At 39.4% G+C, this 27,165-nt stretch overlaps 6 protein-coding genes across 9 annotated transcripts; 4 read left to right on the top strand and 2 right to left on the bottom strand.

The window, feature by feature from the left end:
• Window positions 1–217: 217 nt before the first annotated feature.
• RB195_021654 (uncharacterized protein) lies at window positions 218–4,260 on the top strand (the record flags this gene model as incomplete). Its single annotated transcript, XM_064208507.1, has 9 exons — window positions 218–339; window positions 417–495; window positions 2,245–2,321; window positions 2,373–2,479; window positions 3,073–3,191; window positions 3,256–3,367; window positions 3,443–3,527; window positions 3,965–4,094; window positions 4,153–4,260. 9 exons carry the CDS (start codon window positions 218–220, stop codon window positions 4,258–4,260), a joined length of 939 nt encoding a protein of 312 aa, XP_064064388.1.
• Window positions 4,261–4,663: 403 nt separating this feature from the next.
• On the top strand, window positions 4,664–11,927 carry RB195_021653 (uncharacterized protein; the record flags this gene model as incomplete). Its single annotated transcript, XM_064208506.1, has 13 exons — window positions 4,664–4,738; window positions 6,764–6,836; window positions 6,896–6,985; window positions 8,825–8,861; window positions 8,910–9,051; window positions 9,112–9,262; window positions 9,382–9,509; window positions 9,896–9,988; window positions 10,419–10,487; window positions 10,551–10,667; window positions 10,838–10,897; window positions 11,071–11,163; window positions 11,781–11,927. The coding sequence occupies 13 exons, from the start codon at window positions 4,664–4,666 to the stop codon at window positions 11,925–11,927; spliced, it is 1,275 nt and encodes a 424-aa protein (XP_064064387.1).
• Window positions 11,928–12,952: 1,025 nt separating this feature from the next.
• Window positions 12,953–13,902, bottom strand: RB195_021652 (uncharacterized protein; the record flags this gene model as incomplete). The annotated part of the gene is made up of 3 exons (XM_064208505.1): window positions 12,953–13,114; window positions 13,656–13,737; window positions 13,889–13,902. The coding sequence occupies 3 exons, from the start codon at window positions 13,900–13,902 to the stop codon at window positions 12,953–12,955; spliced, it is 258 nt and encodes an 85-aa protein (XP_064064386.1).
• A 2,071-nt stretch (window positions 13,903–15,973) lies between these two features.
• On the bottom strand, window positions 15,974–24,905 carry RB195_021650 (uncharacterized protein; the record flags this gene model as incomplete). 3 transcript variants are annotated; one of them, XM_064208503.1, is made up of 17 exons in its annotated part: window positions 15,974–16,066; window positions 16,138–16,267; window positions 16,687–16,769; window positions 16,838–16,933; window positions 17,085–17,172; window positions 20,065–20,202; window positions 20,270–20,408; window positions 20,482–20,580; window positions 20,643–20,772; window positions 20,871–20,980; window positions 21,076–21,163; window positions 21,231–21,326; window positions 21,422–21,540; window positions 21,652–21,735; window positions 22,070–22,219; window positions 23,149–23,277; window positions 23,445–23,517. In XM_064208503.1, the coding sequence occupies 17 exons, from the start codon at window positions 23,515–23,517 to the stop codon at window positions 15,974–15,976; spliced, it is 1,845 nt and encodes a 614-aa protein (XP_064064383.1). The 3 variants fall into 3 exon arrangements, with proteins under 3 accessions (XP_064064383.1, XP_064064385.1, XP_064064382.1); XM_064208501.1 differs by lacking the exons at window positions 15,974–16,066; window positions 16,138–16,267; window positions 16,687–16,769; window positions 16,838–16,933; window positions 17,085–17,172 and adding exons at window positions 19,638–19,737; window positions 24,837–24,905; XM_064208502.1 differs by lacking the exons at window positions 20,065–20,202; window positions 20,270–20,408; window positions 20,482–20,580; ... (7 more) ...; window positions 23,149–23,277; window positions 23,445–23,517 and having other exon boundaries at window positions 17,085–17,165.
• On the top strand, window positions 17,293–19,240 carry RB195_021651 (uncharacterized protein; the record flags this gene model as incomplete). Its single annotated transcript, XM_064208504.1, has 7 exons — window positions 17,293–17,383; window positions 17,523–17,696; window positions 17,748–17,872; window positions 17,980–18,138; window positions 18,203–18,415; window positions 18,844–18,984; window positions 19,088–19,240. The coding sequence occupies 7 exons, from the start codon at window positions 17,293–17,295 to the stop codon at window positions 19,238–19,240; spliced, it is 1,056 nt and encodes a 351-aa protein (XP_064064384.1).
• On the top strand, window positions 24,124–27,066 carry RB195_021649 (uncharacterized protein; the record flags this gene model as incomplete). Of its 2 annotated transcripts, XM_064208500.1 has the most annotated exons (7): window positions 24,124–24,151; window positions 25,684–25,767; window positions 26,448–26,467; window positions 26,518–26,617; window positions 26,677–26,740; window positions 26,802–26,937; window positions 26,995–27,066. In XM_064208500.1, 7 exons carry the CDS (start codon window positions 24,124–24,126, stop codon window positions 27,064–27,066), a joined length of 504 nt encoding a protein of 167 aa, XP_064064380.1. The 2 variants fall into 2 exon arrangements, with proteins under 2 accessions (XP_064064380.1, XP_064064381.1); XM_064208499.1 differs by lacking the exons at window positions 24,124–24,151; window positions 25,684–25,767; window positions 26,448–26,467 and adding an exon at window positions 26,325–26,333.
• Window positions 27,067–27,165: the final 99 nt, after the last annotated feature.

Below are 27,165 nucleotides of genomic sequence, written 5' to 3'. Positions count from 1 at the left end.
TCGTCTGGCTAATAATCCATCGCATAATGACACGCCGACCCCGCTCCACATCCAACTGCCCGCTCCAACAAGCGAGGAATTGTCCCAGAAAGCCGGCATCCAGCCATGCGTCTCGTTTGGTCGTGTTGCGCGTGCGCTTGCGGCGCGGTCCACATACCATCGAATAGAACCGCCTAGGCGTTCCTGGACAGGCTTATTGCTTCTTCTTCCTTTTCCGATGGGAACTCGTGCTGATTCACGTTATGTGAATCCTCGATTAACAGCTGATCCCCGGATGTACTCTCCAGTTCATGGACGTGGTTATGCGCAAGATGATTACTATACGCAATCATCGGAAAGGTGAACATCTTTCTTATCCAGATTTTACTTGTAATTCTATTCGAATCAGTATGGAACTCGCGAAAATCTTTCTTTAGCACGTTGACCAGTTCGAAGGAGGATAACTGTTTGCCATGGTTGAAATACGGAATTTTTGCTGCCAATATTGTGTTTATGGTGGGATTTCTTCCAGATTATTATTACTTTGGAGTTTCTGTCAACAACGATTTATAGGAAATTAGCACTGTCTCTTTTTTTCTTTTTTTCCTGGACTTTGGTAACATTTTCTGGGCAGATCCAGAATAGTTGAACAACAGTTCGGGTAGTTTTTATGATTTTTTCTATGTGTTTAACTTGTGGTTCTTTCTGATAAAGTGTAGTAAGTTTATCATGGGCAAAAAAATTCGTATGTGGAAATGGATTTGCGAAAATTATGAAGGTTCCAAATTCCATGTTCCTAAGCTGAATGGGCTGTTGTTTAATGCTGATGCGAGTATTTCCATTTTTTAAAGATAAATTTCAGTTTTTTTTTTCACCTTTAAGAATAGGGTCTTAGGATAGGGCTTGTTTTAAATTAATTGAATTGAATGAATTCGAGTACGCTTTTCTTCGCCAAAAGCTATCAGTATAAGAATCTATCAAGCTTTTGTTCGTTTTTCATGGTATAAATTCTGTTGCTATAGAGATTTCGCTCGAGAATATTTTTCGGCGCATTAACAGGAAATGAGGTGAAAGTTCTATCGGTTAAGCAAATAAATCTTGCAACTTTCGTTATCGTTTCTTTTTTACATTCTGAGTGATGCATGACTCATTTCTTTGTTAGACTAGTCGAATTTCTTCGAAATACGATAGAGTTCCATTTTGTGGCGCCTAACCACGGCTGTGAGGATATTACTAGGTTGAATGTTGTGTTTCCTTTTTCTGGATTCTTAAATCTATCGATCTAAAGAATGTTTTGAATTGGATAGATATTTACTTCCATTTTTTGCTTTTTCTTTTTCCATCCTAAAAGCTTACCATCCGAAATGGAGATGATGTCATAGATCATATTACAGCATCATTTATTGTTATGCGTTCCATCATCCGGGCTTTTCCTGTTTCTGTCTAAGTGGAGCGTTACGAGATGAATTTATTGTGGGAAAAAAACTTTCGTGACGTACGTAGATATATCGTGCAGGGAAAGGCAGGAAAAATCTTGAGGGCGCTCACTTTATTCGTCGTAAAAGGCAAACTCCTGGTTTCGGGGACAGATTATGGATTCGGAAACAAGGCATTATGAAATTTCGCTTTTTTTTCAGTTTCATAATAGCGTCTATTGGGTGGCCGCTTACATGCTCAACTTTGAGTGCATATTTTAGTCATGTTTTGTCTTCCTCTGTGCCAGAAAAAACTGAATGATTTCGAGGTTTGGAATCGATTCGTTAAGGACAAAATAAGTGTAGAAGTTCAAGCAAAAAACAGTAAATGGATTCATCTCATATATTTTGTATAGGGTTTAAACTATCCTATTTTATAACTGGATTTCCATCCCTTCTTTCTTAGCGAGAATTGGGAGGGGGGTTAGAAATGTAAATTGCTTCAATATTCAGCCGTTATTTATCAGGAATGATGATTTTCTGGAACATGGATTATAAACGACGGTGACGTTAATGCTGCGACAGCGATAGGTGCAGGCAAAAACGATAGCTGAAGTGTGTCGTTTCTGGGACATTTTTCTCCACATTGCACAGCAATTAAACAAACTACGTCAACATTAACTATTCGTATTGCAATTAGCTGCTTCCCGTTGCCTCCCCGCATTTCTTCGAATTGTAGTGTCGTAAACTTCTAGAAGTTAACATAGAATTAGTCTAGCTAGGTAGCTTGAGGATAACGTCGGATATGATCATGTCTTGTAGTGTCCATATAATCCAGTTCTTTTTCAAGGTTGTCGGTAGTCTCTTATTGGCGATGGGAGTATGGCTGCGTACTGACAGTAGATTTAGGGATTTTCTCAGTGAGAGGTTAGTTTTTTCTTCATTTTTCTTGTTTACTTTACTTCTTGCTGTTTTTAGATATCGTCAAGCAGTGGAAGAGGCATTTTGGGAAGCGCCTACGCTCTATGCTTTTTCTTATATCATTATTGTGCTTGGATGCTGCATGATTGTTGTCGCCTTTTTCGGTAAGTAAGATACGTACAATTCTAGTGGTTCTTGTTTTGTACAGATAATCTTGGATACTTTCTCTTTTCTATCAAATTTGGCATAGCTCGGTACCCTTCTAGTATTCTGTTTTTCTTCGCGCCACGAGCGGCTATCTTCATCCCTAATGGCGCAGTCGAGCGAGCGTCCTGCCGCGCAGACACATACGGTAGTTCCTTGGCGAATTTTCGATGAGACTCTACGCCGGTTACCAGAAACGCCTTCTAAGTTATCGTAGTCGTTCTCGGATTTTTCTCCAGCAACAAAATTAGCTGTCCTCAGTCACGTAGGCAGAATAGAGTTGGGGTTGAGACCCTTTCTAGTCTATAAATGTTTCAAAGGAAGTTGTGAATTCAATAGAAATCAATGTCTAACTTTAATATTGCTGCGAACGTTGTTAAGAGTATAACTTCAGGTTTTTTTTTTTGCTTCCACTCATTGTTTATTTAATGCTGATGCAATCTTCCTTTTATTCCTCTACGTACTGGGCTGTATTGTGTTACTTCTGTTTTAATTATGAATACCTCCAGATTCGTATCATTCCAGTATTTTGTTATATTCTATCTGTGTTTAGGTTGTTGTGGTGTAAATGCGGAGAGCCGTTTAGTGCTAATCATATATTCTATGGCAGTTTTTCTTCTACTAGTTGCAACCCTCAGCTGTGGAATATACCTTTTTTACAAGAAAGATGGGGTAAATAGCGTTACCATTACTATAGAATCACTTGCATTTTCGCAATTGTAATCTTTTATTTCAGATTGATGTTGAGTTATCAGATGCCTTGAATTACATGGTTCAACACTATTATCAAGGTGCAGGGATTGTTCAAGAATCTCTCGATCATCTTCAGACTACTTTTCGCTGTTGTGGTTCGTTTCAATGACATTATTTCACTAGTCATTGATCCTAATTTTTTTTCTGATTGCTCATAATTTTCATTATAGGGAACGCCGGTTGTTCGGATTTTCGCGCATTCCGTCAGGACCCACCTCGTTCATGTGATATTAGGTGTGATGGCTGTCATTACAGGTCAGTCAGTTTTCAGTTTCCTTCCTAAGCAAGCTTATAACCATATATTCGCTTCTAACTCTTGAGTTTGTTGCTCTCCACTTTGACAAATATTCTTTCTTCTTCTTCTTTGTTTCTATTTTTGGGTCAAAACGACCTGAAGCCTAGTGCAATTGCGTAAGCCGGCGCACTTGAAATGGCGCTGTGGAGCTAGCGGTTGCGGTTAAGATGGGACCTTGCCCATCTCTGCTGTCCTATCGCCGCAAGCGACAGTCCCGCCTCGACCGCAATCGCTAATCCACTGCAGCTTACGCAGTTGTAGGTGGGTGTTGGTCTTTTTATTTTGCCAGACTGCATCAAACACAAGTAAGGAAATTAATACTCTAGTTTTTTTTTCGTGATTTTGTGGTTTCTTAACAGTTTTATTAGTCTACGAATGAAATGTTGTGCTTTTTTAGGATATGGGTTGCTCTCAGTATAGGTTTCTCAATCACTTTGGTGGTTTTCTTTGCCGTTGTTATCTGTCAGGTGCTGGCTCTCGTTTTTGCCCTGTACATTGTATTCACCCAGCCCACTCGAGTTCGCCTGGTTAGTTTTTTTTTTTTCCTTTTTCACAATAATTCATATAGACAGATCATATTTCTAGGTGTATGTGGATCATACAAAACCGGAGCCAACTTTGACTCGTGAAACATTACAGCGTCATAACTTGCCATACGATTTGCGCAAAGATCGGCGTAGAAAATACTATTAGAATTCGTTGTTATTAAAATGTACCTCCTAGAGGATTACTGTACTTAGGAGTACTGTTACCATTTCCTTTCGGCATCACTTATTTCAGTGATATCACTTACACGTGCATTATATATCTGCATTTTCATGTCTCATATCGTGCATTTTTTTAACAGGCTCATCCTTGATTGTACTTATATCTCCGGAGTGCTACTCCACCACTTGTTTGTACTTATTCGCTGCTTTGTTTGTATATACTTCCCGTATCTCACTTATTTCGCTTTAAATACTTACTTTCTGTATTCCTAGTCAATGAAGCATTCTAATCTGCCCTAATTTTTGTAGTTCTAGTGGTTGGGAACTCCGAAAGTACTTTTTTACGAATTGAAGTGTCAGTTAGATATCATTACGACTTTCTTCTTAGAATGGAGCAGGATACACCACACCTTGCCCCAAGCAGTTCATTCTTAGCCGACCAAGAGCACTATGAGTTGCAACAGGTACGAATAATCTGGAACGAACTAGATTCAAATAAAGTTTTCATCCTGCATGATGTAAAGTGCTCCTACGACGTGCATTCGACAGTTGTAATCGCTGTCATCTTCCTTGTCAACTCTAGCAAGATCCTCTTTGGCTTTTGTTCTGATTGGAAAAAGTTAACAATGTTGTTTCCATATTAGAAAATCCAGTATATATTAACCGTGGAGACCGACAGAGGGTAATCGCATGTGGAGCAGTTCTTTTTTCGGCTTTATTCCGTGTCCTTTTTTCTTTTGTCTAAAATTGTTCATTCCATTCATACTCTGTTATCTTCCACCTAATGGTTGACCGTTTAGTACCTGAAAAGGGGAAATAGCCAGATTTTAGCTGCTAACTATACGTTTTCTGGTCACAATATTTCTACATAGTTGAACAGAACAACATATTACTAGAGCACACCTAAGGGCTAAGAATTGGGAAATTGAATGCAATTTCGTAGAAGAACCACGAAGAGTTCACAATCCTGTTGTGTTAGTGTAAATATACGCTGAAAATATCCTCATTCCTGATTGACAAAAGATCTTAGTTGGGTTTTCTTGTTTTTTCTCTGTTATCTCTTCGTTTTCACTTTGTTAAATCTAACAAGGTTTTCGGGCTGAACTTAACAAGCCACCAAAACACACTTCGGCGCGGATTTTGTTTCCGCGGCCGCGTCGCGGCAGGCCACAGAGCAGAGCAGCCTCGGCGCAGGCTTTTAGTGTTTACTATCCGCAATGGTGAGGACATGTAAAGCTTTGTCCTTGCTTCATTTTCTGTCATTCCTCTCTTTACCTTCGATACGCTATTCCTTCCTTTCAAGTGCCTAAAGCTACGTTGCATATTTGGAAGAAACCAAATGAGTCGATCCACGGTGCAAGTTCGTAGGTGGCCAATGGGTCTGCTTGTTGGCATCGGGGTGAAATCATCTTCACCTCCACTCTCTCGAGTGGTCCCTTCACGATACTGACAGCTGAGCTACTTCGTGGTAGTAGATTACGAAACAGTCTGACTTCTTTCGAAACACTACTGCTCTGTACTCAGGTTATTACTGCTGTGTTGCTACTCCGGAGGAGGGCAACAACGTATAAACTACCAACAACGACTACAATGACGCGAAGAGCGACTCTGAAAAAAACAACGACAATTGGAAAGCACACATGAAGAGAAAACAGCAGGAGCTTACACAAGAAACATACCTGTTAAATATAGGCAACGTAGAAATGAACATGAATAAAGAGCAGTAATGTATCGAAAGTAAAGCTATATTTATCTAAAGAACGACTCTGAAGAGACGACTGAAGCTGAATGCATGCGTGAAGAGAAAAGAATGGGAGTTTGTAGAAGCACACCTCTTTCATATAAGCAACGTAGCAATAAATTTGAAAAGGAGCAATAGCGTACCAAAAGTGATGCAGGGCTGTTGAGAAGAACGACATTGAAGGAACGACATAAAAATAAACAAGGACAAAGCTTTACATGTCCTCACCATTGCGGATAGTAAACAGTAAAAGCCTGCGCCGAGGCTGCTCTGCTCCAATGCGGCCTGCCGCGACGCGGAAACAAAATCTGCGCCGGGGTGTGTTTTAGTGGCTTGTCTGGACTTACGTGTTGTGGGCTATTCGGGATTTTTGAATATAAAATACTTACAAAATCACCACAAATATATGTGGTTGCTTAAAATGGATTGCGTTAGACGAATAGAAGCAAATAGAATTGATAATAAATTACTAACCAGTGGTTCCTCCAGTAGGTGTCAAGATTTAGTGGCTTGACTACGTCTCAGTCGTCGCTATCATACGATCTCTGATCAGGACCAAGTGTGCTCGTCAGACGTAAAAAACACGGGCAGGCACCCTGAAACAACATTTGAAAAACATGCACACAACAACCCATGATTCACTTTCTCTATCATTCAAACTTCTATCGAGCGTGTATCACGCTTCTTTTAAACCACTTTGTCTACATTATTTCCCAAAATAATGCACAATTGCACTTTTTGTTTTCAGCGAGTGGAAGCCGCTGCTAGTCATGTTCTCATGAATTATGACCGTATAATGAACCTACCAGATGTACGCGTAGGTAAATCTTCAAGATGTTCTCCGTTTCATAACTATGTAATTCTTGCTCCCTTATTAAAGATATCGAATCGTCTGAAAACGCTTCGGGTGATCATGATCAATCTTCGCAAAGTACATCTGCAGGGAATCGCGATCAAGGTGATGACAATGGTTGGTTGTATAATTAACCAAGAAAGAAATTGAGGGCAATAGATGAAAACGGTTACAGTAATGAGCAGCTACGCAAGGTCCATTGTCCTCATCGTATTTTCCCACCTTTCGGATTTACGGGGTGTAACTGGCAATTTTTCTGTGAGGTAATTCGAAAGTTAACGGATTGTTCCTGAAGTTATAATTCAGTTGTTCAGCCGGTGTGACTCTTAGTACATTAATGCTTGAGTACTAGAAAGTAAAACACGCGAAAGTTGTACCCGTCAGCTGGTAGAAGTCGGAATGAAGAAGAGTTTTTTTTCACTTGGAAAAGAATTGATTTAAACTAGTTGGAAAATGACTAACAACATTATACATATTATATCTGAAAATATCCAGCTAAAAAATCTGGTCAAACTATTTCCAGTAAGGTTGTTTGAGGTATTGATCATGAAAATCGCATCCGTTTTGCGCTATGAATCTTATTACCTTATTCTATTGTACCGCTTCAGGCCCAGTATCTCAAAATTTCTCTTGAATTTGCTCATTAGGGTATATAAAATGCTGATTATGACTGTAGCATTCGTTCTGCTCCAAATTGATGTGGTTCATTCTGTGTGGATGCATCCAAACTCACCCAAAAGTGGTTTGTTCAACTATGACCTCATATTTTGAAGGTGCTATTCTTAGATGGTTAACAAAGATCAGCTCACACTCAACGACAGAACTTACACTGCTGTAACTAACTTTTGTTGTAGGACGGGATTAGCTCAGACTGAGCTTGGTAAAAACAGATGGGCTTGTTTTGAACCGATTTTGAAGCAATCTTACCACAATTGTACTTGTGAGACTGTGATCCCAGAAAAGACAAACGCACAAGGAAGGAAAAGATAGGAAATCAAAACAAATGGGACCAAAAAGAAAAAAAAAACAACAAGAATCAGTCTTTGGCATTTGTACCACTGTTTTTGTATGTTTTTTATAAAGAGTAATTGGCGTCAAAATGATGTTCAGTGCAAAAAAGACTGCGGCCAGTAAAAAAAAGCAAAAAGCTTGATAGAAATCGGTTTTGAAGCGAAAGAACCGAATACTTTCGATTCCAGACGTTCCACATCTAAATACGATGTGGGTGGTAAGTTTGGTACCCAGATACGGTATATTAGATTTGCAGGTGTCCACTTTTCCCACCCACGCCGCATACGTAGATCAGGACCATTTTCAGTGGTCCTTTTTTTCGTTTTTCGTTCTGTTTTGTGTCGCTGTCTGTTCTGTCATTTTTGACTACGATATTAGATACTGCGAAGACGACGACCAATGAAAAGGGGAAAGCAACGTAGAAAACGCAAATTCAACGAAAAAATCAAAGGATTTCTGATTCCGCGGATGCATCATATCTAGATTCGATGTAGGTAGCATGTTTGGTAGTCAGCCATTTCCACCCACACTGTATTCGTGGGTCAGAGCTATGTCCAGAAGTTCTTTGTTTCTTTTTGTTGATTGTTTGGTTGATGTGTTTTGTCTCGGTTCGCATTTCGATGTGCTTTGTTAGGTACCAGAAAGACGGCTAGTGAAAAAGGCGAAAGTAGAAAACGTGAGTGGGCCGAAAAAAACCAAAAGATTTTCGATCGCAGTTGTATCATATTTAACTACGATGCATAGAGTACGTTTGGTACTCGGATACGGTATATTAGATCTGCAGGCGTCACCTATTCCCACCCACGCTGCATTCGTAGATCAGGACGATGTGCGGTGGTTCTTTTTGTTTCATTTTGTTGTTTGTTTTGTTTCTCGGCGCATTCCTATCATTACGTAATGCATTACAAGGGATTCTCATACATACCTCATAGAGTGGTGTTTCAGTGGAAAACTGGTGTAATATTCGTGATCACTTCTTCAAGTAACTCCAACATGGAACGTATGAGATATTTGTTACAAGATTATATAGTTGTAATCGTGGATTAATTCTAAAATTTTTAATTTCGGGTGGTGCTCGTTCATCTCAGTCAGTCCGTGAAGCAGCCGACAGATTACGTGGAGAATACGTAAGACTTCAGCAGACGATCAATCAGAATCAAGACGCGCAAACCGTAGGATCTTTATTAGCTAATTAATAGTGATTTTTGTGTATTTATCTATTTACGTTCTAGTTGTGCACGATGGTGGCCGCTATTGTTCCTTTCGTTCTTTTATTCATCTTCAAGATGGTGTTCGATAACTTCTTATCGATATTCCGCATAGTTACTGCTGTAGGAAGCTTTATCACGGTTGATTCACGAGTTCAGCAGTTGTTCACGGCAGGTTTGTTTTAATTTTTTTTAAAATATATTCTTGATTCTATACTATTATGTTTCTTTTAAACACATTTACATCACTTCTACTTTATTGTTATGGAGTTGAATAACTGTACATCTGTTCAGCGCGTCCGTCCAAAAGTTTGCGTATCACGTCGGTTCTAGTGTTTGTCGTCTTGTTCTATTTCACTTCTGGGCTATACATTTATGATGATGGTTTTGAAATGACTAAAGCACTTCTTCTTCGATATGCGGTTAGTTTTTCATTTATTTATATCATGATATGATAATAAGTGACGAGAAATATGAATTTATTAGGTAGCTAGATATAGTTGAGCACGGACAGTTGCGCAAGCGGCTGCGCGCGAAGCGGCGCGGTGGAGCGTAGCGGTTGGGATGGTTTGAGGACCCTCTCGCTACCCTCACCCATCTCTGCATTTCGTCACAGTCCCACCTCGATTTCAACCGCTGTCTCCACCGCGCCGCTTCGTGCGCAGCTGCTTGAGGAATTGTCCGTGCTTCATGTCGTTGTGACCCGACTATATATTAGATAGATTTTAGACTTCTAAGTTGAGTTATTGTGTGCCGATTCTACGGTCGTCATCCAGAATTTGGCATTTAACCTCCAAACATTTTTCAGGGTGTTGTTTACCATAGCTTCTTCTTCACTCTTTTTGTTCTCATCATCACAGATACGTTCGTGAAAATGGTGGTCTGCGGTTCTAAGATGATTGTGGGTTTTTTCTCTTCTTGATCTTTTTTTTTAATTTGAAGGTATTCTTGGTAGCTCATTATCTGAATATACTTCCTCATTAAATTCACTTTGCAAGAGGTAAACTTAGGCGGTGTCTGATTACTTTCAGGGATTTCTCTTTAACTCTGTTTGTAACCACTGAACAGTTGTGTTTAAGAACTTCAAGTTGTTTGTACGTAGTTATTCTTTCAACCGTTCAGCGCAGTTTTGTTTAAGAATTAACTGTTCTTTTTTAAGTCATCTGGAAGGTTTTAAAAGAGGTTAAGATTGCAGGAGTTCTGATTGGAAACTATTTTACCTCAAGGTCAAATGGATGAAACATTAAGTATCTGTGCATTTTCTACAAAACCAACTGGGAGACTGTAGCATTGCACTGATTTTGCTGACCAGTTTATTGTTATATATTTAGGTCTCATTATCTGGTTTAAGCATGGGCATGAAAAGGAAGATCAACCAATTTCTGGAGTACACATCGCAGGTATGTTATTTTTTCGTGTGTTTTTCTATACGCATATTTCTTGTACATTCTCCTACTCCTCAGATGTACCGCTGCGTAATACCTGCTCCTCAATGGGTGCACTATTTCCTCGGAGCAGAAGTTGTGGGCTTCACTTTCTACACTAACAGCATCCTACTGTTCTTGTACGGTATCCTTAAGGTGCTGAACGTAACCTGTTCTCATTTTTATATTTTCTATGCTTATCTTTATCTAACTCGGAAAGCGCTTCGTTTCTCACTGTTTTTGCTTTGTAAAACCTTTACTCTGATGTTTCCATCTTTGGATATGTCTTATCTCTGTGTATGCTTTGGGAAATCTCCAATTTTTAGGTCCGCGAGCTATGGGTCCTAGCCCAGCTTACAATTAAATGTGCCGCGAGAATGGTCTATGTAAGTTGATTTGGCCTTTTAAATTATTTTCTTTTTTCAGCAACTTATACCCTTCTTTGAAGCGGTGCATGAAGTTGCGTTGCTAGTGAAAAACATTGATTTTGCTCTTTGTCATATTACAGAAACAATGTCAAAACACGTAAAGCTATGCATAGTATCTTTATAATTTCTAGTCAACCCCGTATGGTGTTACCCCTAGTCGGGAAGAAGTCGGGAAAGAGCTCATGTGTTCTATCTGTCACGGAGACTTCTCATCACCCACAAAGGTGAGATGGTGACATTTTATGGCCGTTTTTACTATTTTTTATTCTAAAAGTTCGAAATGCTTTTATTTGGAAAAATTGGCCTGAAGTAAAAATTGTAACAGATCATAGGTAAGCACAGTTGCTGAGAAGTAATGATACGATTTTTTTGTTTATTCAAAATAAGTCTCATTCGAAACTTCAGAAGCTATATACGACTGAGATGTGAGAAATATCACCAACTCTTTTCAGTATGATCCTAATGTTTCTTTTATATACTCATAAAACTACAAAATTAATCCATAGAGATTGGCTTCAGTCTTTTCAATATTAACGAGCTTTTTTTTTGAATATTGTTCAAATGAGAAATTCTCCGTAAGTACAACTCGAATGAATACGAGTTGTCCGCCGTGCAGCAACTCAGAAAAAAAAACCTTTGTATAGGCTGCTTGTATATATTGATCATATCTACATTACTAGGACGCGTGAATTAGTTCACAGAGCGAAAATGTAGGGTTATCAACGAAAGTGGTCTGTTTGAAATAGCTCATGAGGTGCTTTGGAAAGTCGTTATTTCACTATAGAATGTAGTTCACTTACCTTTTCATAGTTGCTCTCAAAACTTTTAATTTTTTTTTCAGTTGAGTTGTTCGCATATCTTCTGTGTATCTTGCATTGACACGTGGCTTGAAAGCGAAAACACATGCCCCATGTGTCGTGCGGTAGTAGAGAAGAAGGATAACTCGTGGAAAAGTGGTGCCACAAGTAAAGGAATCCGTCTTTGCTAGCAGAATATTGCAGACATATAGTGGTAAGGCTTTTTTCTTCTACAAATATAGACACTTGGACTTCTGTGAATAATTCTATAGTATTAATAAGCGTATTTGTGCGCCTCCTCTAGCTTTTTGTTTTGTTCTGGTGGTCTTTCATCTGAAAACCTGTGCGGTTTCGTTGTGTGTTCTCAGCGCTAGTCCTATGTGCTGATTCTAAAGTCGTGCTCAGTCAGTGAACAAATCTATTTTATTGCATGTTATTCAATAACTACGTCTTTAATATTAGTGAGAAGAAATAGTGATCCGATAGCACCGTTTCGTTATGTTGTTCATAGAGAATATATTTTTGCTTAAATGGAACAATACTGTGTCGTACGTACTACTCTAAACTGCGAATAATTCTCAAAGATTTTAAAATAGCGGATGTGAGATTCCGTTGGAGGATCCGTTCACGACTAAAAATAAGAAAAATGTTTTTGGCTTCCTCTCTTCCGCCTAATCACTTTATCGTACGACTATACACTTATGATCACTGTCGTTGCTTTCTTTGACTGGATGTCAAATCTGTGCGATGTTCAACTATTTTCGTTGGTTCGTTAGCTATATAAGTTCCGTTGAAGACGGTCATAATTTTTTATTGTTCAGCAGCTATACATTATGCCTGTGAATGCCTATTTTCCTCAATTCCACGAAAATTCCTGCATGTAACTATCATCCGACAATCTATTTTGTTCAGAATCTTTGATGTTTCCATTTTCATTCTTATTACAGCATCAACGTGTAACAGAATACGTGTATGATGTGTTTTTTTTCTGTGAAGTAGAGTTCTCCTTTTTTTCTGATGATGAAGAAAGAATGTCTCTGATAGAACTTTACATGTGTTTATTCCTACGTCGTTATTTGTTAACATTAAACATTAAAAGTTTATTAATAATAATTTTTCGTATTTACATAGAAATTCCGTGGAGAACTACAAATGGCTACTCGTAATGACGTACTTACTAATTACTCCATGTAATAAGCACTTGATATTTTAGCAATTAGTCTGAAGTTATGATATTACGTCGCATATCATCATCATCATCATCATCATGGATAATACCGAGTGATCTTCGAATTTGACGAAGAAGAAATCGTCGATTCACGTATATAACGGTAAGAATGTTTGAAATGAGCAACACAACTGCGAGAATGCCAACCGCCTGAAAAATAAGCATTACAAAAACGAATGATTTAAATGAAAGATTACTAAGAGACGGTTATCTTCCTATAATATGTTTAAAGGGAGTTTCATGATCTGGAAACGATTTTATTGCCTATCAATACGGTTGTCTATTGTGTAAATACACATAGATAAATGCTGCGACTTCTTTTTTTTCTCTTGGAGTGGAAACGGTACTTTTGTTTCATATCATATTAAAAAAAAAACTAGAAAACAAAAGCCTAAGGGATATGTTGGGTGTGGATACTGCTTACGCCTTTTTTTTTGTTTTTTTTTTTACGAGAACCTCATGCTTTTTTGTAACTAAAATTGAATTTAAAATGTCAGCTTTTGTACCACATCACAGAAAAAAATGTATGGTATGGAAAGGTAATGAAAAGGTATGGAGATCTAATGCATTCTGCAGACATTTTAAATTCTCCAGAGAGTGTTCGGATCCGTATCGATTGTCCCGAAAGTGCGCGCATCTGCACGAATTGCCAATAACTACGAAAACAGTGAACAAATAATAAAGAACTTACGAGTGAAATGCTACGACATTCTCGAATTTTCTGTCCACAATGTTTCGTTGCGACAGTGACATTCGACGACGAGACAAGCATTCTGAATGTGTCCATAATAGAAGTGATACGGAAATAACATCATTGAGATCATCACATACCAACTCTAGGACAATAGTGGATACTATATCTTGGAAATGATGAAAGAAACAACTAGAGAATAGAAAAATCCACGAAAGACAAGGATAACTAACGCATTAGCGCTCATCAGCTAAGCGGTTGCGATTGTGACTGGGAACAACGTCACCAGATTCCAGTGAATCAGCGCGAAAACATCATCGTTTTCCGTTTTCAAATGAACTTGTTTCGAAAAAAAGAGCAGATCTAGCACAGCTGACCGGTGGAGACTTGAACAGAAAAAGTTATTTGATTTCCACTCGCGATGCACAACGAAAAACACATAAAACGTGGCAGAGAAAAAAAAAACAAAAATACATATGGAAGGTATAAATCATATTAAAACCAAATTAAGAGGAATAAAATAGTACCTCAAAAGAAATGCGATTCGTGGTAAGGATAATCACATGAAAATGAAACATTGACATAATTAGAACCTCCGAATAATCCGAACACCTCTAACGGCATCACCACACGAATCTGAGGTGGTGCAGATTCCAGGAGGAGTATTCTTATAAGGGATAGTAGATTATGGAGAGGAGGATGATTCCGTCCATTCCTTCCTAATTGCCGTAAAAAATGGCCCGGAAGATACGGCTTCAGGCGTTCTGGCGCACTTTTTTCTACAGGGAGTTCGACTGGAGCGCGCCAGCCTTGTGCGACACCACATCTTCCGGGCCGTTTTTTACGGCAATTAGCGAGAAATGGACGGAATCACCCACCTCTCCATTATCTACTATCCCTTATAAGAATACTCCACCTGAAATCCGTACCACCTCAGATTCGTGGAGCGATGCCTTTAACCATAATGACGAGTGAAATCCTCGTCAGAGCGAAAATTCCAAAACGATAGAAAAGAAGAAGAGAAAAACATGAAATGAAGGATGAACGGATGAAAAGTGCTTGTTGCTGGAAATTATGGGAACTGAGCAACGGAGGCGGGAGAAGAAACTGCCAATGCAAAGGAAAAAGAGGCCACATGTTTATGACGCTCATACCCTACGTCATCTGGAATGTGATGAAAATCGTCGATACGCATCGAACGCTAGTGTGACTGGCAAGATTCATATCGCATATAATTTGCAAAAGTTAATGAATCTTAATATTGCACACGAAACTACGACGTCTGCTCTCACGGTGGTAATAGTTTGAAGAAAAAAAATGTGGCATGGATATATAAAATACAGTAAATAAGAGTAGACACAGGTAATTCGAGTACATATGATGTACATAGTTGAGTCAAAGCGACCTGAAGGTGAATCTATTTGAACCGATCGAATTTGGACCATCACTAGCTCCACTCATCTCTGCAGGAGAGCGTGAAGTTGGCAATGGTCCCAGCACGACGATGACCGCTGGCACTTTCACGTTGCTTCCCCAGCTGCACCCGGCTTCAGGTTGTTTTCATACGACTCAAGTGAGATTTATTGTGTATTTGCACAACGTCTACATCACAGGTATTACCATCAAGATCTCTTCATTAGACATTACAGTTTTAGACTCAGTTTGAGCTAATGCAGAATCATTCAACGGACCTGAAAGGTTTCATCACTTTCTATCCTTAAATAAAGCCTGTTGTGATTCATTTCCTCCGGAAATGATTTTCGAATAATTTCCTTTTAATTTTTCGTTTCAACTTCATCATATAATAGACAGCTGATTGGAAAGCAAACGGATACCAATGAGTTTGCCTGAAAATTATGCGCGCATGTGTTGCTCCGGGAAGTGCACCGGCACCTCCTTAAACAGTAAGAGCAGAAAAAGTGAATAGGACAATACATACTCTTTACTCTAGTCAGAATAATCATATGAACATTATTTGCTCAGACTCCTGCATATTTGGTTGACATCACACCTTCAGCACTATGATTAGTCTAAAGAAATATCACTATTTTCTAGAATATACTGGTTGGCAGACATGCCAATTAATCTACATGTACAAATCTCTTAGTGTGCATGAAAACCTAAATGGAATGGACGAAGATGGCATGAAAGCTTCGCAATACTATACACAATCATGCTATCACAAACGACTCAATAAAGTATTCGAGATGGGGAGTGGGAGAAACAGAAAATAAAAAAGTGAGAACGAAATAATAGGTTTGGTACGTAAGTATGGACATATTGTACCGTCAACAATTAATTCAATATCCCATCATTTTTTAGTCTTCAAGATTCCTGAATGCGTTCTGCATAGCTTCCAACAGATCATCATAGTCTTTCTTGATCTTTTCCTCACCATCTTTGACGGGGTCCTGAAGAAAACAACGCACTACTTAAATGTACTGTTTGAACAGGGAACGCAAAACAGTAATTGTATGCATACCTTGAACTTCATTGATGATAGTTGGTATAGGAGATCGCCCATGTGGTCCCTGATGGTAGCCCAAGTCACCTTATTTTCGGATTGGGCGGTTGTTTCAACCGAATGACGTGCCAGATCATAGAAAGCGATCCTGAAAACGAAAAGAATATCAATAAGCATAATATAATATTTTTTCTTTCTCATAAATGACCATGAAGATATCCAAGATGCTCATAGTTTAGCGAACACAACTACAACAAGGTTTAACCCCTTCTATGTAACTCATCCTCTTTCCTAAAGGAGAAATTTCTTTAATAGTTTTCATCCTCAGTACTGGATCAGGAGCCAATGAGTCAAAAAAGGGTATCACAAAGAGGAGATACAGGAAGGAAACAAATGTTTAGTGGGAAAGAATCATTGAATTTGAGATCTGTTGGACACAACGCTCTCTGATTCGACCTTCCGGAATATTCTCATGTTTTCCTCTCAGCTGACACGTGAGAGATTTACCATAATAGCCTACATTTAAAAAGTAAAAAAGAAAGAAACTATCAAAATTAAGGAGCTGACATGTTTTTCAGCATTCCTACGGTCTTGTAGAATGGACAGAATCGATCATATGGAGTATAACCGTTTTGTTGAAGGAAATCGTCCTGAAAATAGATGGATTTGTTCAGTAAGTTGGCTTTCGATCATTAAATACAGTCAACATGCAGCATACCTTAATAAGTTTGGCAACTTCAAGGGTGATTTTGTCGGATTCGGCGAGTGAGGCTTTACCAACCAACTGTACAATTTCGGAGAGATCCTCCTCTTCCTGTAACCAAGCTGTGCGAGGGATTGTCAATAGGGATTTTAAGATATCAAGTCCTCCACAGAGGAGAAATTCCAGACAGTTTAGACTATTGAAATTCTGAATTGCCTTAAAATGAACGTTTAAATCTATTCTGAAGTGAATTACAACAGACCTGGAGAATTTCTTTGCATTTCGTTCGTAGAGCGATGAACTCGGGATAACTTTTCTCGTAGAAATCTTCCAGGGCACGCATGTATTTACTGTAAAATGACAATAATTCTTTTTTTCACTTAAATACATTCCCTATTCATATTTTCACCAATTAGGAGTGAGCTCATCAGATTCTTTCACTCGTTCTCATTTACAGCTGGGTTATTGAGATGGCGCGTGCGAGTAGTGAGGTGGTGAGTAGCCTTAGCAACGGGGCGTTGAGGGTAAGGCGGTCAATTTGGTCATGTGCTGCTGACTCGGGTACATCAAATCTGAGCTCTAAGCGTACGATTCCTCTCGTCTAAACATTCGCCACACAAATTGCAAACTACAGGCTTTATTCAACAACAAATATCTTCCTGTAGTCCCGATTCCTTAGTATCTAAGCAGTACTATTCAGATTCATTGAAATACTTTGTGGAAAAATATAAACTGGCACCATTTGTAATCGATTCGCCTCAAAGGCGACCTGACTGCATTGGTATGGATATCACGCATGATCTATCCAGCTACGACAATCGTGCTGGTCTACCAAATCTCAGTTCAACATGTTTTGTTGCCCCAAAAGCTACCGGTATTGTGTCACTGATTCTACAATTTGCAATTCTAGTCGTCAGTGTTCTAGTTGCTTTATTCTTTTTCTATCATGTCGGTGGTTACGAGTATATGCACTGGAATGAGAACTCTACGATACTCGAGCCAATTACCCATTCAAGACCTCTCGACAGCTCAGCGCTTGAACCAATGATTGTGAGTTCAATAAGCTATGTAAATAATCAATTATTAAAATGATAATTATTATGCTTGGGGGCGTACACAAACAAGGGGAAATACGATCTTGAGCACTAAATTAATAGGTAATATTTGAGTATGAACAACTCAACACATCAATAGCTGAGGGGAATGAGATTGACATCATGGAAGAAGTTGAATCCAACCTTGAAGTCGGAACCAATACGAGCAGTCTTCTCAGTATTGAACAAGTGCCAAACACTACTATCTACTTGGATTTTATGGTGTGGTTTCAGCGATTACAAAAAGAAATTATCCGACAAAAATCGGATTATTTGCCCTTTCCAGGATACCAAATTGGATATGCTCGAACTGATTCGAATATCGACGTTAGTCTATGTTGGTGCATGTATTTTATGGTTAATTTCTATCGCTTTGCTACTACTTTCGATCAAATTTGAAGTACTCGACATGGTTACCATTAATGCAATTATTCTCACTATTGCTATCATGTACGCTTTCGTACATGCTTTATTCATTGCTGTACTACTATATTACCAGGCAAGCTCTTTTTTTCCTCATTAAAAGGCAAATCAATGTTGCCTTAGCAATGAAACTCCAAGAACAAAGCGTTTTTTTTTTCGCAGACACACATTCAATAGGGACGTACTCTGTTATAAATAACGGGAGAAATACAAATTTCTCACCCTTATGTTGAAAATAATTCCCACTCCCACTTTAAAATATGAGATTCTACTTATGAGAAATATGAAGCACGCTATACATATATGGTTCAATGGATTTCCCTTTGAAAGAAGTTCGAGTAGCCGTAAGAAAAGCACATTTTTGAACCATAGAACTTTAAAGCAATTTCAAATCTACAAATTCTGCGTAGCAACCGAAAAGTAGACAGACAAAAAATAAAAAGCATTCTCAGTAGAAAACAGTTTGTTCACAGTAATTTAATTTAATAATTCGACTGTTTTCAGCGTGATCTTTCTTGGCGAACAATGGCTATAGTTATTGGTACTGTTGTAATACTTGTTTGCACTACAATTCTTGGAGGTGTTGCCTTGGCATTGGTAATTGGATGGTATAAGTACATCGTCTATATGAACGACACAGAAAAGGTAACGGAAATTCGATACTTTTTTCATTGTATGAGAAACCTACACGGTTGAATGATTAATGAGATGAACCCGACATTGAAATCCGCTTAAATTACTACTTTAGTGCTTCTGTTTGCACACAATCGTCAGTCTCATCAAGAAAAGAAAACGGACACCTCAGCGAGCTACACAAGAATATGCTTTACCAACTGCTACACGACACAATGACCTTCCTTACGCAGATGAACCACCAGTGAATCATTTTTCTTCTTTTTAAAAATACACTATATAGTGCATATCAGTCTAAGTCATTTCGAACTGTTACGTGATTTACTGCTCAATGATAGTGTAGGTTCAGATAGTCAGATTTTCATAAGCAAGCCAAAGAGTAATTGCAGTTTAAATGTGATAATTAATAAACATTTCTAAAAAAGGAGGTGAACAACGCCGATAAGAACGAGTGCAGAAACCATTCACATTTTCATCAAAAATCTTTCCAAATACAAAATGGGGAAATAAGGATAGGATGACAATTTTTTGCGACTGTTATACACATAGCTTTGGAAGAATAAGATTTTCTTTATAATGGAACCCCTCATATGTGTTAAAATGGAGCAGATGAATATACAAAAGTAACGCTTTAACTTCGTTAAAACCAGACTTTGCTTGTTAAGTCATCCAGAAGAACGAGGATTTGATTTCACCACCGTCTCAGAGTTAGCACGATTTGCATACTTGTTGATTGTCTGTTTACCAGTTTGTTTAGTACTATTTCTTGAGAATAATCATTTTCACTATGTGAATTGCTTATCGATTGCTGTTTCTGACCAAATATGCTATCTCAAACATAGATGCAATATTTGAAGCCAGTGTTCCGCCCCCATTCACTTTCGGACGGTTGGCGAAAGGGCCTCTCTACTTTTGGACGGTTTTCGGTGGGACCCTTTTCCACCTTTGGACAATTGACGAAGGGATCCTCATCACTTGAGCCGCACACCATGAGCTAGGCCCCCTCCACCTGAGTAGGGTTCGGCTCCTCCCTATCGCATCTTTACTCTCACGTATGAAAACACTATCAATCCACAGTTTCAGCCGCCTAACCTGTAGGAAATCAACCAGTTGATCGACGGGAAATGCTTCCTTTGTGCCAATTTCTTATCCAAACCCCAGAACACTTGCACGATACCAAGAGTGGCCGATGTAACAGGATCAGCAAAATCTCCACCAGGAGGTGATACACTAAACATCGAAATACACGCTGCATGGATTTTGAACTACAAAAAAAAATAAAACACTAAACACTCACGCTCCGACGATTGTAACGGATCCTTCACGTTCTGGATTTCCGAGACATTTAACTTTACCGGCACGTTCGTAGAAGGAAGCCAAACGGGCAGCCAGGTAAGCGGGATAACCAGAATCGGCAGGCATTTCTCCCAAACGTCCTAGACAAGTGAATAGTTCAAATCAGTCCATATCGCTTCTTCAAAAGCGCGCACAAAATAACTGTGTTCTTACCAGAAATCTCACGAAGAGCTTCTGCCCAACGGGATGTTGAGTCAGCCATCATCGCCACATTCAACCCCATATCACGGAAGTACTCGGCCAAAGTGATACCTGAACGTAATTTATAATATCTCCTAAAGTTTAACTATTTTTATCCATACCTACAAACGTACCAGTGTAAATGGAAGCTTCACGAGCTGCTACAGGCATGTTCGATGTGTTGGCAACAAGTGCAGTACGTTTCATGATGGAGGTAGTAACACCATCGACTTCCATAGTAAGCTCTGGGAAGTCACGAAGTACCTATACATTTGGAAAAATAAGCAAATGAATAAGAAGACTATGACCAAAATAAAAGTAAGTGCCAAAAATTACTAGCAAAGCCGAAAAAAAAAACGTACTTCAGACATTTCGTTTCCACGTTCACCACATCCTACGTAGATAATGGCGTCTGAGTTGGAATATTTGGACAAAGATTGAGAAATGACAGTCTTTCCGCAACCGAAGGCACCTTCAATGTACGTCATAACATCAAATATGAAGAAAAAAGAACGAACTGCAAGCAATAACAATCAGGTTAAAAAATAAGACGATAGCAAAACGAACCAGGGATAGCGGTGGTTCCTCCCTGAACGCATGGGAAAAGAGCGTCAAGTACTCGTTGTCCACAAAGGAGAGGGTTGTTAGCAGCGAGCTATAGTAAATCCATCAATATAAAGGGAAATTTGTTCAGTACAAAAGAAAAAAATGAAGCGTCGTACCTTCTCTGCGCATGGACGAGGATTACGTACAGGCCAGATTTGAAGCATAGTGAATTTCTCCTTTTGTCCAGCGAATTCAACCTCCAGGAGGACATCCTTAAACGAACAGAATAGGAATGGATTCCAAGTTATACGAGTATCATAAAAATGAATGAGAACAATAAAATTCCAAAGATAATGTTATATCTGACCTCAACTGTATACTGTCCTGAGGGGGCGACAAAAGTGACAGTACCACAAGAGTTCGGAGGAAGCATGATCTTGTGCTTGATGAGTAAGTTCTCATTTACAGTTCCGATTTCATCACCACCTGTAATTTCAAAAATTGAGATCTCATAGTTGAATATGAATAGATAAGAGTCTAGAAACACAAGTCAAAAGAGCAAAGATGATGCACGCATGAAATAAAAACCGAACTAACCAGTAACATGAGCACCAACGAAGATGTTCCTGCTCACGACGTAATCCCAACGAGCCTCACGTGATAAAGCCTTTGTGGACACTCCTGAACAATGCGATGGGATAAGCAAAGACCGAAAAACGGAAGAAATAGACGAAAAAACTCCAACACAAAAGAAGTGCGATGAATAAATGATCCCATCTAGTTATATCACAGCAAATAAAACTGTTACAGGATATGTTAAGATAAATTTGGCAGTAACTTCGACTACGGTTTCTATACTGTAACTGCACATCTACTTATTACCAAAACCGTAGCTAATTCTTGACCAACACAAAATCAACCCGATGGAAGTAACGGAGCTACTTAACCAAGAGGTAATAGACAAACTTCACACGAAAAAAAGAGAAAGGAGAAATGTGGAAATCAGAATCCGAACCTTTAGGAATGTAGATGGATTGAGTCATATCGGCAATGTCTTTCAATGGACGTTGAATTCCGTCGAAAATGGAACCCATAATACCTGGTCCAAGTTCAACAGAAAGTGGTTTTCCAGTTCGCAAAACTGGATCTCCGATTGTGACGGCAGCTGAAAAGCAAAATTCATAATCATGCCTCAATATAACTCAAAAAATCTTGAAGATTTTCATATAGTCGAGAGCATTTGTTTTATTTAAAAAAAAAGATAAAATATAGCAACAACACATCACTATTTTTCCGACGGACGGTTTAGTTATAAAAGAAAAGCAAGATAACCACACTGGATAGGTGAATCTAAAAATTAACATGTAACCCAAAGAGATTAACAGACCCTTTTGCGAGATCCGCAAAAACCGATTATGGAAAGCCCACCAAAAACATGGTGAAGCTGCTTTTAGTTCCTCAAAACTCACGAATCCCTGAACTAGGACTAACTGCAGGAATGAGTTGGGGAACCTTTGGAGAAAACTGTCCTTACTCTTTACGGTAGATTTAAATGGTAAAACTGTTTTTAATATTATGGGCATTACAGTATGTGCTTAGCAACATGTCTAATACCTCTTCATTTTATCCTGATCCATATTCCCCTTCGTTCTTTGGAGCCGTAGCCTAGATTTCAAATTACAAATTTGCAAGAGTGCAAACTATAATGACGTGATTACGCGTTCCCGTGTCCGAAACGAGGGTACAAAATACGAGAGAGTGGGTATTTTTCGGAAGCGCAGAGGTGCGACGAGGCAAAAGACCGAATCGCGATCGCGCGGCGACGTCGATTTTTGGTCGCTCGTACGACGAAAGATAAGCAGATAAGTAATTACAAGAAACAAATAGTGTTGCTGCAGTGAAATCTATAGAAATACACATGAAATGCTGAGAAAAAACCAAAATAATAGTTTAAAGATCTAAACGGGATTTACTTGGAATTATCTAGGCAACAAATTCCAAATTAAAAAAAAAATAAAGAAAAAGAGCGAATTCTATAAGTGCTAATTCAATGAGATTAATAGATAAAAAAAGCTGGGAGACAAATGAACTTACAAGTTTCTTCGTATACTTGGATTGTGGCGAAGTCACCCTCCAGACGGATGATCTCTCCTACCAGTTCACCGTGACCGACACGGACCAACTCGTACATAGCGGATCCGGCCATTTTCTCGGCGGTCACCACTAAAAATAAACAATCGGTTGATGAGTGAAACATAAAGCTACGAATGAAAATAGATAAACAACGGTAAATATTAAAAAACGCAAGACAAAGCCATTTTATTTGCGGATATTCAGTTATTTTTCAGTATTTTCTGCAAATTTGGCAAAAAAAAGGGCAGGTCACATACCAGGTCCAGACACTCCATATACGAAGCCATAAGTGGCCTCCCTTTCAGACGCATCACGAGTACTCGGAGCCATCTAAAAAATAAAATATGCAACAGAAAGCCTACAAGTGAATGAAAAATAGTAGAGATTTCACTAAACGAGAAAATACAAGCAAGAGAAAGATAGATTAAGCAGGAAAGATCAAATAGCAACGCTTCAAAGTAAAATTGCAACGAATTCCAGAGTAAATCGTCGGAAGTACTTCAGGAAAGTGAGAAAACCAATGTACTTCAAGTGCTATGAACACAACAAATACTAGTGAACATGACAGTAACTACGATAATACTACGAACTACAGCATTGTACATAAATAATAGTGCTTTGATTATTGCATTCAAAATCGAAGACCAATGACCATGGTCTCCGCATGTTTTCGCACGGGGACCTTCAAACGCTGTGAGGAAACTACGGTAATCCGTCGAAATGGAGCATTTTAGCTGTCGCTTGCAGCGATTTATTGAAATCTCGTATTTGTTTTCCAGCTGCCTCATTAACTTTTATTTTGGCCCTTATGTTCTTTTGGATTTTTTGTAATGATGTAATATTTGCGGACTCTGCAGCCTACCCATCCTTTCCTTGCATTATACTTATTTATGGTTTAGTGGCATCCCTTCTGTTGTTGTTCTGTTTTCACCCCAAATGAAGAACTTCGACTCCGAGTGCAAAGGTATTCTGCTACGTATTCGGGCATAAAACAACTATGAATGTAAAACATTTCGTCTTTACTGTTAGAGCCATATTAATTCTTGTGAAGTTTATCAGGAAATTCGATGCGATCTTTGCGATTGGGATCTTACAAAGATTTCCCATGCTTTGACACTGCTGAGGAGCACCTAATTTTGTGCGAATAAAAATTTCTTTCTAGATGTAGCATATTTTTTATGGACTTATTTCATTTGTTCATTTTTGGATTTCAAGTTACTGGATTTATGCTGCATATAATTATACATTAGTTTTATTTCTATCTATGAGTTGCTGCATTTTATCGCGTTCAACGGGTTTAAAATGTAAATGTAAAGCACGTATGCTAACGAGTATTCAATACCATATCGCGTAATCGCATGTTCCATCTACATAGAGAACGCCAAAGTGAGTAAAATTGATAGTCTGTAGCTTTCGTGATGGTTTTGGCCACGTAATAATTGTCGTTCACATTTCTATTCAAGTCATTCTTAATCTACTAAACTTACATGTAGTAGGGTCAAAACGAAATGAAGTACGGTGCAGTTGCGCAGGCGGCTGGGCTCGATGCGGCGCAGTAGAGCACAGCAGTAAAGATTGAGTGAGGACTTTTGCTAGCACCAGCTGTTTCCGTTGCGGCGCTTCGAGTGCAGCCGCTTACGCAACCGTACCTCATGTCGTTTTGATCCTACTATGTACAAAGTCAATGCAATCTCGTAAACGATGCTCATCAACAGCATGCTGAAGGCTCAGACGGGTTCCTGGTGAAGAACATCGGTCCAAATGGATTCTAAGTAACGGAGAGAATCGATGTTGTGACAGTCGAACACTGTCGCACCCGTCTCGGACATGAAACCCATCCATGACAGCTGAGACTAGAACGAGAATGGTGAACAAGACACCCGCCCATCATAGCTGAGACTAGAGTGATAATGGTGAACAGCATATACCCTCACTGTTTAAGTAAGGGTATATGCTGTTTTATGGGCTGGTGTAGTGTAGCGGTCAGAGGTTCCGCTTCCTGCACGATCGATAGGAGGTTCGAATCCGCCTTAGTGCTTACCAAGCCTTTCATCCCTCAGGGGTCGGTAAATTGGGACAAGACGGGTCTGGGAGGATAAAAGCACTGACTTGACACATCCGCTAGCCACCGCAAGTCATTGTATAGGCCAGTTACACGTTCGTCAACCTCAAACGATTCTGAATTGAAGCGAACGTGGGGGCGCAGCCCAAGCGGATTGATTAACGCCAGAAACTTCGTCTTCTATCCTTTTTTGTATGCTGTTTATGTAAGAGAAGGCCCAGGCACTCGGTTGTATTTCACTACAACACGCGACATAAGCTGAAGTACGCTGTATAATTGTAGAATTTGAAGATATCGGTAAAAGTGATCTTTAGAAATTTAGCTGCGAAGTGCTAAATGCACGTGCAGCCAGGAAGATTCAACAATATGGATACGGTGTTAATTCAGATTTGAATCGATGCCAACTCGGAATCTGATGGCGTTCAGTTTTACAGGTCAACATAAAATACCAGCGAAGATGGATTCATGTTGGGTAAATAAAATCTGGAGGAAAATCCGTGTAGTTTGCAACTTACGAGGTATATCTAGTCGCCTTTAATCCAACGCAAAGAGAATGACTGCGGAAGTACAGACGGGTGTAAGTGAGGCTTTGCATTGAAGTTAATTGATAGCGTAATATTCCGGTTAGGGACGCAGCTTTCCAACGCCGGAGGCGGAGCTTCCTAGCGGCTCTGCTCATAAGAGTCTACGCTTGGAGCACACTGGAAGAACTCTATCGAGCGAACACCGTCCGAGCAAGGACGGACGTGTAGGACTGCACCGCCGATACCGGAGACCGCGATGCCAAACTCGCTCTCGCTACTCGATGCAAGCCCCGATGGGAGAGATGACTAGTCTAGATATAAGACTTGTTCAGTTCGTCGGTCGAGAGCTGCTTCCACAACGCGACCCCTATCCAGGAAGCGTTACGTGTGGACGATATGTTCAACCTAACGCCCTTCTCGCTGAGACTAATCACCGTAATTGTTGCGGATCAATGTTACAGAGCTTTACCAGCGACTTACATCCTCTTTTATAGATGATATACTCTTAGCACATTAGAAGTTGCTACCTTCACAATCTTCAATTTTTCAGAATGACTGAGGTAGAGATAGGCTTGTTGTTTGAGCACGTGAAGAAGCACCTGCCTTCCTTTCATGTTAATGTCATGATCCCTGTCGACTACAACATACACCACTGGATCGTTATGGCGACAAAGCCAACCGCCTAGCTTACAAGGTGAGCTGGTCATTCCGAATTTCGCTTCGTGCATTGAATGACATTTACAGGCATACGAGGGACTCCGGACAGACAAGACCGCCGCCAGAAGCATGCCTAACAAGCACTTCGCCGCTTTAGCGGATTCAATTTTGGACATGGAATGGGGAAGTATGTTTTGAAATGTATGCTTGCTGCGTTCTTGCAAAAATTACAATAATTTATTCCAGCGCACGAAGAAAGGCAGAAGGTGCTGGGTAAATTTGTTGGCGAAGGGTACCACATTAGAAGAATGTCATTTTCCATGTACTCACACACCCCAGTCGCTACTTATTACCCTCATATTTTTTTTCAGAGCTACACAAGCACAAAAGAGAAGAGTTGAGATGGACGACATACCCGAGGATCTCGTTCTTCTCCCGAGAGGAGAGAATCTCATCAAGGTGCAATGCCAAGATTTACATGTATACTATTCAATAAAATTGATAGAGGTGTGTTAATCCTTGCATTACTATTTAGTTATTAGTTATTTCATGTAATTCATTCAGATGGCGTGCAGCAATGGCCTGTATGCCATCGGGGACGGCATCCAGAAAGCTGAACCCTATAACCATTCCTAACAGAATGGATAAGGGGCAGCTTTATATAATCCACGCGACAAAGCTGAAACTGTGCCTCCTCTGCCTAAAAACGGCACACGAGGACGTGTGTGGAGTGAA

This window comes from Necator americanus, chromosome X (genome assembly GCF_031761385.1).
Source record: "Necator americanus strain Aroian chromosome X, whole genome shotgun sequence".
Lineage (NCBI taxonomy): Eukaryota > Metazoa > Nematoda > Chromadorea > Rhabditida > Ancylostomatidae > Necator > Necator americanus.
This window is presented reverse-complemented; position numbering and strand designations above follow the sequence as displayed.